The sequence below is a fragment of the Cryptosporidium andersoni genome, assembly GCF_001865355.1.
Source record: "Cryptosporidium andersoni isolate 30847 chromosome Unknown contig_20, whole genome shotgun sequence".
NCBI classification, from domain to species: domain Eukaryota; phylum Apicomplexa; class Conoidasida; order Eucoccidiorida; family Cryptosporidiidae; genus Cryptosporidium; species Cryptosporidium andersoni.
Genome location: NW_027122835.1, coordinates 120,485 through 135,657, shown reverse-complemented (window position 1 = coordinate 135,657; position 15,173 = coordinate 120,485). Strand labels below are relative to the sequence as shown.

Sequence of the window (15,173 nt, the reverse complement as noted above, 5' to 3'; positions counted from 1 at the left end):
ATATATACATACATACATACATACTTCAAGCTTAGTAATTACTAAGTAATAAATATCTTCAGAAATATAGAATATTTCTCTTCAATAATATATAATAATCTAATGATTTATATTACTTTAGTAGATATTTATACTATATTATTATTATTATTATTATTATTATTATTTAAATAAAATACCCCCACTTATTTGTTATATAAAGGATATCTTTAAATAACTAGTAATTAGTGTTATTTATTAAGTTGATAATTTAATTATCTATTAAATTATATCCTATTTTATATTTGTTTATATATTAATTAATTTATATGATCTTATAATTCCACTATTAATTTATTATAATATTAATTTTTTTTTAAGGTTAAATGTAAATTTATTTAATATAATTTGTTATATAATAAATATTCCATTATATTAATTAGTAGAAAAAAAAAATCATTATATATCCAAAAATTTTAAATATATATATTTAAAATTCAATATATATTTAATTTATAAAGAGTTAATACAGTAATAAATTAATATTATCTTAAGAATATTAAGGGTGGGAAATTTTATTAAAATTAATAGTAGACAAATAAAAAATATTTGCATGTAAAATTGCGCTATATCTGAGGTAATAAATACGTCAAATTAATAATTGCATGCAATAATAAATTAGCTTAATTACTAACAATAAATAAATAGATTAATAAAATAATGTATAGAACTTTAAAAGAAAAATTCTAACTTTAGTTAATGATTATAAAATATTAAATATAAATTTTTTAAAACAATTTGGTGGTGAGATTATCAATATATTATTATTTATAAGATAATTCCACTATAATGTTATAAAATAAATACAATAATACAATATATATATATATATTAATGGTATAGACTAAATTTCTTAATTGTTATTTAGAAAAAAAAACATTATTTAAATATTTAATAAACTAATTCTAAGATAATAGTTTTATGTTTAACCCTATATAAAAGTAATAAGCGGGTAGACAAATAATTAACGTGGGTGGTGTATTAGTATGGGGTATATATGCCTACATTGAGGGATTTAATGTAGGGATTTAAAGTATAAGATTAAGAGGAGAATTTAAAATTTTATGGTTACAATTGTACAAGTATATATTGTATATCCTTTTAGATCTATTCTTTTATATATGTAGAAGTTGTGATAAAGGATTATAATATAAAAAGATATTAATGACGACATTCTCTTCTGCAGACTCTTCAGCAACATCTTCTACAAAATCATTAACAAATACAATACCACAATGTTTAAGAACTTCTTCATGTTTACCTATTTCAATGTGCCTATTTGGAGATAATATAAAAGCAAATTTATGCGATACAGATGGCTGGTTAGAATTATATAATGAATTAAAAAGTGCAGAAAAGATTGATAATTATAATAATGCTATTAATGGGATAAATTCTAATTTTCAGTCTGGAGGTATATTTAATCATTCAATACAGCTCTCTGTAAATGAATTTGGTGAAAGTAGTCAGTTGATACCACAAGGAAGAAGGAGACACCTAACTCCAACATCAATTAATTCTTCTTTATCATCCCATAATATTACAGATGATCATTATGAAGATATTGTAAATGAAAGAAAATGTAGAATAATAAGAAGACATTTTCAAACATATTTAACATCACAAATGGATGGATTTGAATTAAGTAAATTCATTAGTTTATATATTTCAATTTTATTTCAATCTCCTTTAACATTGGTTTTATTTAGAGATGATGAAGTGAATGAATTAACTGGAGTATTTCCTAGTAAGGGAACATGGAGTTCTATTTTACCTAGTGTTATTACAAGTAAGTGGATAGATTATAAATCTAGTTGTAATCACGAAACTCATAGATGCAGCCATGAGAAAATAATAAATATACGCGGTTTAGAAAAAGAGGTTAAAAATTTGACTAGTGATACTTTTGTTACTAATCAAGATTTAACCGGGTATAAATTTAATGAGATATCTCAATTTGATAAAGAAAATGCATGTAGGGATACAATAACATTGCATAATGGTGATGAATTGATTAGTGATTCTATATCATTTGATGTTAGTGATCAAAAAGTTGGATCTTTTAGTAATGGTGATGCATATACTAGTGAATCAGTATATAATCGTAATAATGATATAGAACGTGATTACTGTTCAAAACATTCTAATAATTTAGCATATAATTATCTTTGTAGCTGTACTTCTACAACATCTAATATTATTCATCAAATCAGTCATGTATTTCCTAAAAAACATGGAGATAGATCTGTATTAAGAAATTTAACTGGTGATCTTATACACCCTGTTTCTACATCTTTATCTTTGCCAATTAAGTCTAAGATATTTTCTAGATTAAGTAGAAGAGCTACTTTTCCCCCATCATCTGCAATAAGATATTTTGATGGTAAAGATTTTGATAATTCAAATTTACTAGGTAGTGATTATCCTCAAGAAGATATGAATAACTCATCAAATAATATTGAATATGATATATTAAAGTTTTCATTAAATAATAAAAGTTTTTTAAATCAGATATTTACACAGGGACTTAAGCAACATTTTCATTATTTTAATTTTTCACCACAAGTATGTTGTTATATTTTAAGATCTATATATAAATTATCAGATGAAATAAGTCCTAATTGTGGAGTTTCTGATATAGCAATATACAATCAAGTAAATGGTATATATACAAATTCTGATTTTATAAATTCATCTCCGGATGATATTTTTGGTCTTTATTTTTATAAGAAATTAAAATATATTCATCAATTACCATGCGATATTGCTTTAGCTACTCAGTGTCCTATTTGTTGTTTAAATTGTAAAGATAATCCTGAATTAGCCAAGAATAAATATTCAAATATAAATCAGAATTCTATAACTTATGGTGGAAGTTACTCAACTACAAAAGCAAAAGCTAATTGTCCAAATTGTCATAAATCATTAAACATGAAGATACCATATTTACAATCTCCTGATGTATCTAGAAATTCTTATAAGATAGATAAGGATATAAAGAATCTAAGAATTTCTCATAAAAATAATTTGATAGAAACCTCAGATAATACACTACTTATGGAGACTTTGGGAATTAGAAGAGATTCTTCTAATAAGATATTTAACAAAATAGATAATACAATAGATACTGAATATTTTGGTAGTAATAATTTTATAAAGAATACAGATAATTTATTAAATTTAACAAATATATATTCAGATTCTCTTGATAAGCATGATATAGAACAAAATTATAATAATTTTGTATATAATACTTGTACTTCAGAATATGAGAAAGAATTGAAAGTAATAAAAGAATTTTCTGAGATATCAGATTGTCCGGTAATCAAGGTTTCTCCTCCTTCAATTTATTTAGATTCTTCAAAATGTTGTATATGTGATAGTTATCCTTTATTTACAGCATTTAGGTATCAAGATGATAATATATTTGATGACGAAGGTTATAAAGATCTTTTTAAAGGAAATAAGAATTTATCTTGTTACTATCAAAGATATAGCAATTGTAAGATTCCTTTAATATCTTGTACTATTGTTGATCCCCGTAACTTAGTTGATCATTTTAATGATCAACAGCATGATTTTTCAAATAATTTTGTACAAAATTCTAGGAATTCCCATTTACCTTCGAGAGATTTAAAGGCAGCATCCTCTTATCAAAATAAAAAAAATAATATGCATCTTTCTAATGCTATTGCACTAGTTATATGTTTACAACCACAAAATCCGAATATATTACTTCTTAAGAATCTTGTTGAAGAGATTCAAATTTTGGTGGCACTTTTTCTTGAGCAAAAAAGATCAATAATATCTTTAAATCATCTCTATGTTTGTTATGAAGTCCATAGGTGGATTTTTAGACCTCTTCTAGATTACAAAAAGATCCTCTTAACGGAAAATGGAAATTGGGAAGCTGCACAAAAGGTTCTTACTAGGTTATCAGATTTTTTACAAAAATTGACTCCTACACAATTGGTACTTGTTTATGCTGTTGAATATTTTCATAAAGAGCTTGTATGTATTGTTGGACCTAAAGCTTTGATTGGATATAGGATATCATCTGATGATCCTGTTATGCACTCAGTATTAACTGAAAGGCGAATAATTTGTTGTGGAGATCAGGAATCGGTAGATAAACTACCTTTATCACTTAGTAATATCATTGAATCATTAATAACACCTTTTAAGATGACTAATTCCGTTGCGATTCCTATATATTCACCTAATGAAAGTGTAAATATTGTGGTTCAACTTGTAAACCGTTTAAAAGTATTTGGAATAGGACAAATATCTGATATTTTAAGGAAAGAAAATAGAAAGAAAAAAGTACTGCAAAATCATTTAAACATGGGATTAATGAATCGTACAGATATTGTAAGTGGATTTTCTTTTTTAGCACATAGAACTTCACTAAAATCACAAAGAGTTGGTACAAAGAATAATGGCCTTACTGTAATAAAAGATATGACAAATGATTTTGATTATAATTCTAATATTTCTTCTAGAATTTCTTCATCTTCATCCTTTGGATCTCTGCAATCTTTCTTAATGCATGATAATACACTTAATTCATACTATACAAATCATATGAATAATAGAAAGAGGAACTCAACTAATTTAAGCATTTCTGTTAAATATTCAGAAAGTGATATTCATAAATCTTATGATATTTTTGCAAAATCTTCGTCTTATATGTCATCACCATTCTCATCATCTTCATATCCAACAAATTCTGGTCAATCTGGTAATTCTTTATCAATAGATAATAATATTCTTTATGATACAGCTAATATAATTACTAATTTTAGTCCTTTAGATATAAATTTCTATAATACTATAACAAGAGAAATATCACTTGAATTTGGAACCCAGATTATGATGTTAAATATGCACCTATTTTACTGTTCCATGAGGCATAAAAATAAACAGAGAGGAAGTAATAATAATCAAATTATCCGTGCAATTAGAAATGATATTGGATGCCATTCTATTATTGCTTCTTCTACTTTTAAAAGTTCTATTCCATCTGTGATATCACAATCTACTTCAAAGAGATGCCATTATAAAAGTAATACCGAAAAGAATAGTGCATATAATGGAAATAATGATTCTTTGACAAGTGAAAGGAGAGGAAGTTTTATTATTAGTAATGACTACATTTCAGATGAAGAAATAACATGTAATGTAAGTAGTGAGAAGTATTTAGGGAATTCTTCAAGTCTAACTTATGAACATATATCTGGCATTCCCACAGGAAATGAAACTCATGGAATTTTATATAATGAATTTAACTTTGAAAATAGAGATATTAAAAAAGAAGCATTAGAAGATAATAATAATAAGCAGTATATAGTGGAGAATGCGGATGTTAAAGATGACATGTTAGGTATAAGATGTGGATTTACAACATACGATAGTAGACTAGAATACAAGAGAGTATTAAGTGGTCGCTTAGATATGTATAGAGAATGGGGATTACCTTTATGGTCTCACAGATGGGAAATACATCGTCAATTTTTATTGGATATATTTTGTTTCTTTGATTTTGATAAAATGTGGAATTGGGAACATGCAAAATTATTAAAACTTTTTGATGCAATCAAAGATTCTTATAATTCTAATAATCCATATCATAATATATTTCATGCTATCCAAGTTGTACAAGCATCATATATTCTCCTTTACGATTATGGTTTGATGTACGTTTTTTCAGATATCCAAAAATTAGTATTAATATTCAGTAGCCTTGTGCATGATATTGATCATCCTGGAGTTAACAATTCATTCTTAAAAAATAAAAATTCAAAATTAGCTAGGAAGTATAATGATATATCAATTTTGGAAAATCATCACTGTAATTATACTCTTAGATTATTAGATCATCTTCAAGACTGCGATATTAGAAAGAGCTTCAATGAACAGGAAAACATATATTTCAGAAAATTATTTATCCAGGCTATTTTATCTACAGATATGTCTAATCATACTAGACTGATTTCTATTTTGGAAGAATTCTTATCTAATAGAGAGCTTACATATGAAGTTATTGATAATAATAGAAAAGTAGATTTATCTCACTCAAAAAATTTGGAATTAATAAGAAGTGAACATGTCAATAATATTAAACTCGTTAATAAATATTATAATTCCAATTTAAATGGGAGTAAAGATGACTATAAATCTTATAAAAGAAATTCAACATTGTTGAATAAAAGTTTGTTATGTAGTGATAATGATATATGTAATATTAATGTAGTTTCTTCAGCTCTATTAGAAATAGATAAAGATTTACTTGTTGAAGTAATTCTTCATGCTGCAGATATATCAAATCCACTTTGTCCATCTCCAATTTGTTATCAATGGGCATCACTAATACAAGATGAATTTAATAATCAGGCCTTATTAGAATATCAATATAATTTACCAATCACACCTTATGCGAATTTTAAAGATGAAATTAGTAAAGCAGATATGCAAATTGGTTTCTTAGAATTTGCAGTCATTCCTCAATGGAGAGTACTTTCAAAAATTGTACCTACTACTTCTAAGTTATTAGAAAAAGCAGAACAATCAAGAATAATATGGCTTGAGAAAAGACAGAAAATTAAAGAGTACAAAGACAAAGATAAAGATAAAGATTACAATGATGCTCTTATGGAGAAACAATCTTATCAAGATAAACTTCGAAATAATATATTATTTGATTTTAATTTAGATACTTTGAAAAAGTATACTATTTCAGGATACGAAGTTCTTCGTAATACTAATAATTCGAAGTACAAATTTTTTGCATGTGAGAAGTACTATACTATTGATAACAGAACATCAACAAATTTAGAATCTCTGTCTATATCAAATAAGGGAATAGAAGTCAATGATATAACTACTAAAATACTTCTTATATATGATCTATTTAATATATAGTCTTTAAAAATAGAAAGAAAAGTGTTAAACAGGTGTATTTATTAACAGGACTATATATATGGAGCATTTTATTTTTATTGAAGAATATATAGAATATTTTAAAGTGATCATTAAAAGTATTACTAGATAGAATAATTTATAAGTTTTGCTATTACTAAATATAAATATAGAGACTATTGATATACTTAAAAATGATTATTTTTTTCACTAACTGAATTTTCAATTTTATTTAATATTGATTAATCTGAATCTTATTATTGGTTTTTGCTTATGTTGCCTATTCTAATATAATTGACAGCATTGATTATTCTTTTTAGCAGTTCTATAAAATTGATATGATGCTGCACTTAAATCAGAACTTTTTTGCATTAATGTGTCAAGAGTCTCGCCTCTATGAAGTAAATCGTCGATATTTTTTAGCATGACATCTCGAACTTCATCTAAGTCTTTTTGTACCTTAAATATTCTGTCATTATTCAAGGGATCCTGATATTTATTAAATAATTCTTCACATTGAGTCAAAGTTTCGTTACAATCTTTATTAGCTAGCAAAGGGTCTACATTTAAATTATGATTTTCCAAGTAAACCTGTAAATACTGAGTTAACAAGGAAAATGCACAGCGTACAGGATAATCAGGGCTAGTTATACAACATATAGCATAACCATTATCAGTTACATATATATGGCAGTGTCCCAAATCTTGAGGAAAAGATACAGTAACTCTATTTCCAGCTTCAACTCGTGAACAGAGTAATCTACTATGAAATAAAATATGTTCTTGCATAGCTTTCCGTTGGAAAAAGTTAAAATCACCCAAGTTATAGCAACTTGATAACAAAATAGGCTTATCAGGGTTCCATTTATATAGTAAAATACTTAATAACTTCATTTGGTTTATCCAATATACTACTTTCTAGCTTTATTATATTCCATAGAGCTTAAAAAATAATCTAAAGCTGTTCCACACACAAGATACGTTTATTATTAGGTAATTTTACTATAGAATAATGGTAATATATAGAAATCACTATCAATTCAATACTTCTATTTACTCTTTAGCTTCACTAAAATCACCAAAAATGTTAACCGCCTAAAAAAAGCGCCTTTGTGGCGCTCGTGCGTGAGGCGGTACATGTGAGTATCAGGTACCGATGTAAAAGTAGATTGTTAGTTACCTGTCAGAAGCTGATTTAAATATAGTTTTAGAATAAAATCTACTATATATTTTAGAAAAGATATCTTTATTAACTCTCCAAAAGTTTTTACTTAGTTAAATTATAAAGGAATACCTTATTATATTATTGCGGAGTTCTATATCATACCAGTGACGAATTTTACTTATATTTTAGTTTTAAGTTCTCCGATAATATATAGGAAGAGTTTCTGTGATGATATGTAAGGCTGAATATACTAAAATTGGGTATAATGGCGAAATGGTTCTTACAAGATATGATATTAAAAGGTTTGAATCCACTAAGCCTGAGAAAGAAACAACACTTCATGCTATATCTAGAAATAACACTGAATCAGGAACAAATAAATTGGCCGTTTATTCAGAATTAACTAAAAATCCTTCTAGAATTAAGGGTAATAATATAGTTATTGATAACCTAGCTCATATTCACCTTAATAAAACAAGGAATACTAAATTAAGTACTATTCAACCCAAAGATATTCAATTGGACAATTCATCACAAAGGTATCATAATAAAGGTACTCACCATTACAAAGTATTTGATAACGGTAAGACAGAATATAGTTCAATAAATTCAACATCAACAACTTTAAATTCAATCGAAGTTTCTAGTTCAATAGGAAACTCAGGAATTGAAATGAAACGAAAATATTTTGTTAAGGTTTCACCAATAAACACAAAATATATTGCCGTTGTTAGAACAATAACAAATAATACCCCATTATTGTTATGTTTTGATCATGGGCGAGATAAGACTCCTAGAGAAATTATAAATTTAAAAAGTAGTTTTATGTATCGTGGTGTTACGGAAAGAGGACCATGTATTTGTTTAAGACCTAAAGGTGAGTATTATCACAAAGCAGCATTATCTTCAGCAAAAATAGTGAATCATCCACTTTCTAATATTAGTGATGATATTTCATTTTTTAATGGCAACTTAGAAAGTAACAATAGCTATGGTTGGTCTAATATAGTTAATAGTAATTCAGACAAATCTAATATAGAGAAAATCCCTAATATAATGTATGAAGTTGAATGCCATAATGACTTTACTTCATGGTGCAATTTTTTTTCATCAATTGGATTACCACTTGGGAATTTTCGTTCTTTATTTCATACTACCAAATTGATTGGAGAAGGTAGTTTTGCTAAGGTATACAAGGGGTGCAATGTTATTACTGGAGAGGATATAGTTATCAAGGCTGTTGATAAGAAAAAAGTAAAGGAGTCAAACGTCTACACAGAAATAGAAGTGTTGCGTAAAGTGCATCATCCACATATTGTCCATCTGATTGCTTCATTTGAAGAAGATGATCATGTATGCTTAGTTTTAGAGTTTTTAGGTGGTGGAGAATTATTTGAATGGATTGCTCAAAAAGGTGCATATACTGAAGAACAAGCCAAAGTAGCTATGAGGCGTATTTTGTTAGCTTTACAATGGCTTCATACAAATGACTTTGTTCATAGAGACTTGAAGACTGAGAATTTAATTTTAGAAAACAAAGATTGTCCTGAATCTCTTAAGATTATTGATTTCGGACTAGCTGCTTCTCTAGGATCACCTGCAATGAAAATGAGGTGTGGATCACCAGGTTATGTAGCTCCTGAAATATTAGAAGACAAGTCATATAATACCAAAGTTGATGTATTTTCTATTGGTGTAGTACTATACACTGTTTTGGGGGGATCTCCTCCCTTTCCTGGAAACAATATGAAGGAAATACTAAAAAAAAATATCCAAGGTAATATTCAATTTAGCAATTCTAGCAAGTGGAAAAGTATATCTTCTTGTGTAAAAGATTTAATTAAATGGATGATGGCCAAGGATCCTGACGTACGATGTACTGCAGCACAAGCCATTTATCATCCTTGGTTTGAGAAAATTCCTCTCCAATCAAAGTTTCTCAAAGATATTGGTAATGTCTTGTCAACAAATAACAAGGTACAGAATTTTTCGCAGGTATCACATCAAATTAATGCCAACCCAGTTAAGGTAGCTGGAACCAAGGCTAATGAAAGTATTAACTGTAGGACAGCATCAATACAAACAGAAAAAGTGTGTATAAAGCCTCGCTCAAGATCATCAGTATCTCATTCTTCAAATTTATCTCAAAGATTTAATACAAATCCATATTCAGTATTACCATCTAATTTATCTTGTAATATTAGTAAGTTGAACTCTGGAATTCAGAGTTTATCTACCGAAGGCAAAGAAAGATGTACAATTCAAGGTTCTTGTCCTATTACATATAATTCAATTGGTAGAGACCAAGATATAAAGTTAGACTCTTTAAACACTTTGGATCGTTTAGATAGGTGCAAAGATATAACTTCTATGTATAATCATGGTCATAATGAATATGATCATGAAGAAAAGAGTGAACTTAAAACCAGTTTATCTAATAAATGTATCAATAAAAATATTAAGGTATCATCAAAATATTCCCATAAGGTATTGGCTGAAGGTGATTGCTTAATTTCCGATGAAACAAATGTGATACCTACATTATGTTGTGATGTGATAGATGATAAGGAGATATCTTATGAGCACCCATCACTCGTTCATAATATTTCAAATGTTAAATCTAGCAAAAATTCAGGAAAATCAAGTAAGGGTAATGCAATTAGAGCTGTATTTCAAAGTGTATTTGGTAGATTTTCTAACGGAAACTCTAATCAAATTCCACATACGAACATTAATAGAAAATATGAAATTAATTAGTAAAGTGTCATATACATGTTATAGAAATCATATCACTTATAAGGGGTGCATTAAATAAGTGCATTAGTTTGCAATTTATAATATTAGTTATTTCAAGCTAATTTGTGGAGATTATTGTATATATTTCCCTAATTAATTAAAAATTAATATTTATTTCCGCCTTCTAGAATGAATATAGTTAATTACTTCTTCTTCACTTTCTAATATTATTTTTCCACCATTCATATTGATTTCATGGAAAGGAGAAGCTATTGACTCCAGTCGAAAAGATACAGACTTCATATCTATAGTTGCTTCACTTGCATTTGATGTTAGGGTTGATTGCAGTGTAAAATTGCTATTGTTTGTAAAACTGTTAACTACAGATTCATCCTCATCAATAGAAATATTTGAAGTATTATATAGTGAATTTGTAGTTGGTTTATTTGTCTTCATTACTACTACTAATAGTTCTACAAGTGTGCCTTTTTTCAATTTATCAACAAATGTCGATAAGTATTGCACTGGAGCCAATCTATATTCACATCTTATACCATTAAGCCATAACTGTCTAGCAAGGCTCAATACTAAAAGTTGTAATTTATTTTTTTGTGTGACAACGACAACTTTTGGATAACATGATTGCAGGAGTATCAATGGTTCTATTAATATAGTACTTGAACTGATTGCGATACTTGTATGCTTGCTTAGAACTTGGCTATAGCTAATTCCATTAATTAATCCGCCAGTTTTGCGAAACTCTATTGAATGAGATCTTGCCATTTCACTTGTATTTTTCATTATTAGTTCAATAGCAATTTCACCTAGGATACCATACACACTAGTTAGTAAAGAAGAACATGCAGTGTTGTTCACCATGCTTCTTGAAGACAATGCTGATTGGGGATTATTAATTCGATCGAAGTTATTATAATAGTTTAATTGAGGTTGCAAAGATTGTAGCTGTGATAGAGATGAAGAATTTGGTTGTGAACATTGATTTAAGGAATTCTGTAGTTTTTTGTCATATCTTCCACCCATTGCATATATAATGTCATCATCACTTCTGTTAGAGTTTATAATATATATTAATCCAGTTACATCATAAGTGAACTTATCATATTCCATTAGAGGGTCGAAGATAAACTCAGCACGTGTTTTTTCATCAGAAATGAATCCTGATGTTAACGTCATTACTTCAATCGCAATTGTCAACATCTTAAATAAATTATTGGTTTCCTCTGATTTTATGTAATTCTGTAGTTTTTTGTAAAGTAAATTCTCGAAAATGTTGTTGAGCCTAACTGTGCCATCACCTGCAGGCTCCCAATTTATCACGAATTTTTGTCCCAATATTTGCTTTAATTCCATTAAGCTGTCTTTAAGATGAATACATGAATCTTTCCGCATATTTTCATATATTGCATGAGGTGATGTTATTTGGTTTGAGATAGATCTACTATTGCTTTTTTCAGAGGATATTGCTGAACAATCATCAATTAAAGCCAAAATTAAAGGTGGATAAGTCCACCTCACTATAGGTGTATCCTCCCAATAATTCATCCATGGTATAATTAATCTAATTGAAAGTAGCAATGTTTCCAGTTCAGTTAGCAAGATTTCATAGGATATACCTGAATTTGTTAAATATTTCTTGCAATCTGAATCTGTTAAGGGCTCACTTTCTTGAGAAAAAAGTAACACATCAAATGTTAAGCCTAAGTTAGATCTTGGAGGACCAAATGTTATTTTATCATCACTTTTAGGTTGTTCATATATGGATTGTAAATTATAACGTTGTATAATGGAGTCCATTGATAAGCTTGTATTTAAATTGTTGCTTATAGTAGTTCCCGATGCAGGATTACTATTCGAGTTAAGTTCTTCAAATAGTGTACTAACCATACTTGCAATACAATCTGGAATGGACACGGGTAATGCTAACAGAGTATTAGATATATCCAACAGGAGATGCGGATTTCTTGTGCGATACTTACTTTTTATAAGTAATTTCTCAAAATTAGATGGTGATGAGTAATTTAATAGGGATTTTGATGCAGGGTATAATAAAGGTGTTGAAAAAGGGATAAACCCATGAGTTTGTAAAACATCAGTTATATTTGTTTTAACAATATTATTTATTGTTAAATCCATCAAGTTTAATTTTTCTTCTTGTTGAATATCAAATAAAAAGGCAGCTGAACTTATATCATCTACATATCTTGAAAATAAGGTATTCATTGTAATATTACTTTCATAGGTATCTGAATAATTTAACATTGATAGATAAAGTTCAAATGAAGCTTTATCAACAGAACATGGTAAAAGAGTGCTTCGGAGTATCTCATTTGCACTTTTTAATGTATCTTCTTTGTGTAGAAGTTTATACATTACAATCAGAGCAGATTTAGGAATTTGGCATAAAACTGATGGAATTTCAGAAAACTTGTAGTGATCTATTTTACTACCTCTCTCTTCATTTTCACTTGCAGAGTTACAATTTTCTTCCAATAATTGAATTTTATCCGATAATATCCACTGAAGCAAATATTCTGATGTATTACTTGTTTCATCAATTTTTAATGCAGATGTCCACATTTCAATAAATATTATTCCAATACAATATAAGTCATATTTAATTGCGTTTTCCTTCGAAAAAGATTTAAATATACTTGTAGAATCTTTAGTGAGGTGATCCCAAGAAGAAGTCAACATATCCGATGACCCAAATAAAAAATTTGATACCTTTATGGAAAATCCATATAAATCACTATTTAAATAAACACACTTAGAAGATAATGCCATATGGTATACATCTTTTTTATGACAATATGAAAATAGCTCCAAAAGTTGTCTTATTAATGACCAGATTATGTCTGGTTCTTTATGAGATATTCTCCCTTTAAACACTTCCTCATATAAAGTTTTACTGTTACCTAGTGATTCAGATTGTATAAAGAAGAATAGATTCTTAGTTGCACGAGTTTTCTTATCAAATGTACTTTCTATCCAACATTGATAATACCTTGTAATACAACGATGTTGCAGCATTGCTAATGATGATATTCGACTGAATATTACATCTCTCATAGATTCATTTAAAATTGATGGAATCTTATATCTAATAACATGGTAAATATTTTGGTCTATTTGATGTAAAGCACTAGTACACAGGACAAAATCAGATTTATATATTAAGTTTAAGGGCTGGAAGTCTCGGTAAAATCTTGATGATAATAAGAAGCCTTCATCCTTGCTTATATCTTCCTCAAGGAAAACAACTGATAAATCATTTTCCTGGGAAATTTCATCTGATTTTAAGCATTTTCCAACTTGTTTTGAAAAATTGCATGATTCTGGATCACCTAGCAAAGCATCATCCAGAGGTCCGGATTCAATATTAGACTTCCTACCATAAAATAACTTTGCCTCTACTTTCTCAGAAAACCTTACAAAATTTCTTATTGACAGTGGATCTATATCCTCAGCTGAAGCAATAGATGGGTTTTCTTCAGTGTTAATTGTCATATCATTTGATGTAGTCTTCAAAATATTGTTACTTTCCAAATGCTTCTCGAATTCCTTCTGATAATTAACACGCCTCATTTGTTCCCAGAGATCTTCTGAAAGTTGCAAATAATTACACAGATCATCGAGAACTACTTCTAAATGTTCTAAAACTTGGAAAATACACTCTTGATTTCTACTTCTATTACATAATATAGCTACAATTCCATCTTCCAGTTTATTTAGTATACTCTCAGGAAGTTCGAATGAAAACTCAAATATTAATGTTGGATTCTTGACAGGGTATGTCTGAGGATAGCATACGGATAATCTAGCAAAAATATGGTTTCTACGCCAATAACGCCGGTTTTTAAAGGATACACTGTCGCTTGCATTTCTTGACAATACTAAACTATATAACACTAACTCACTATTAAGGCAGTTATCTTTTATATCTAGAGTAGTTAGTTCCGAATTTGTTACTTCTTTAGGAATAAAGTAGACTTGGTAATCAACATCATTCTTATAATCAAAATAAGTTTGACGAATTGAGGAAAATTGTATACTGGAGTCTGATATTCCAGAAGCCCCTGGTACAATAAACCCACCCCCATTGTGAACTATTATATTGCCGTATATAGCATCGAGTGCAATGACCTCATTTATTTGAATTAAGAATGGATCGTCACCGTTAATTGTTTGAGGCTTTAGTGGATATAATGGAATACTTACTATTTTACCTTTTATATCAGAATTAAAACCGTCGTCTAACTGATTAGGTTTTTCATTTACCCTTACCATTAGCGTA

General features: G+C 28.1%; 4 protein-coding genes across 4 annotated transcripts; 2 read left to right on the top strand and 2 right to left on the bottom strand.

The window, feature by feature from the left end:
• Positions 1-1,203: 1,203 nt before the first annotated feature.
• On the top strand, positions 1,204-6,960 carry cand_024470 (3 5-cyclic nucleotide phosphodiesterase domain-containing protein; the record flags this gene model as incomplete). Its single annotated transcript, XM_067212677.1, has 1 exon — positions 1,204-6,960. The coding sequence occupies one exon, from the start codon at positions 1,204-1,206 to the stop codon at positions 6,958-6,960; it is 5,757 nt and encodes a 1,918-aa protein (XP_067068718.1).
• Positions 6,961-7,242: 282 nt separating this feature from the next.
• On the bottom strand, positions 7,243-7,851 carry cand_024460 (uncharacterized protein; the record flags this gene model as incomplete). Its single annotated transcript, XM_067212676.1, has 1 exon — positions 7,243-7,851. One exon carries the CDS (start codon positions 7,849-7,851, stop codon positions 7,243-7,245), a length of 609 nt encoding a protein of 202 aa, XP_067068717.1.
• A 499-nt stretch (positions 7,852-8,350) lies between these two features.
• Positions 8,351-10,879, top strand: cand_024450 (protein kinase domain-containing protein; the record flags this gene model as incomplete). The annotated part of the gene is made up of 1 exon (XM_067212675.1): positions 8,351-10,879. One exon carries the CDS (start codon positions 8,351-8,353, stop codon positions 10,877-10,879), a length of 2,529 nt encoding a protein of 842 aa, XP_067068716.1.
• Positions 10,880-11,029: 150 nt separating this feature from the next.
• On the bottom strand, positions 11,030-15,166 carry cand_024440 (uncharacterized protein; the record flags this gene model as incomplete). The annotated part of the gene is made up of 1 exon (XM_067212674.1): positions 11,030-15,166. The coding sequence occupies one exon, from the start codon at positions 15,164-15,166 to the stop codon at positions 11,030-11,032; it is 4,137 nt and encodes a 1,378-aa protein (XP_067068715.1).
• Between the last annotated feature and the right edge of the window lie 7 nt (positions 15,167-15,173).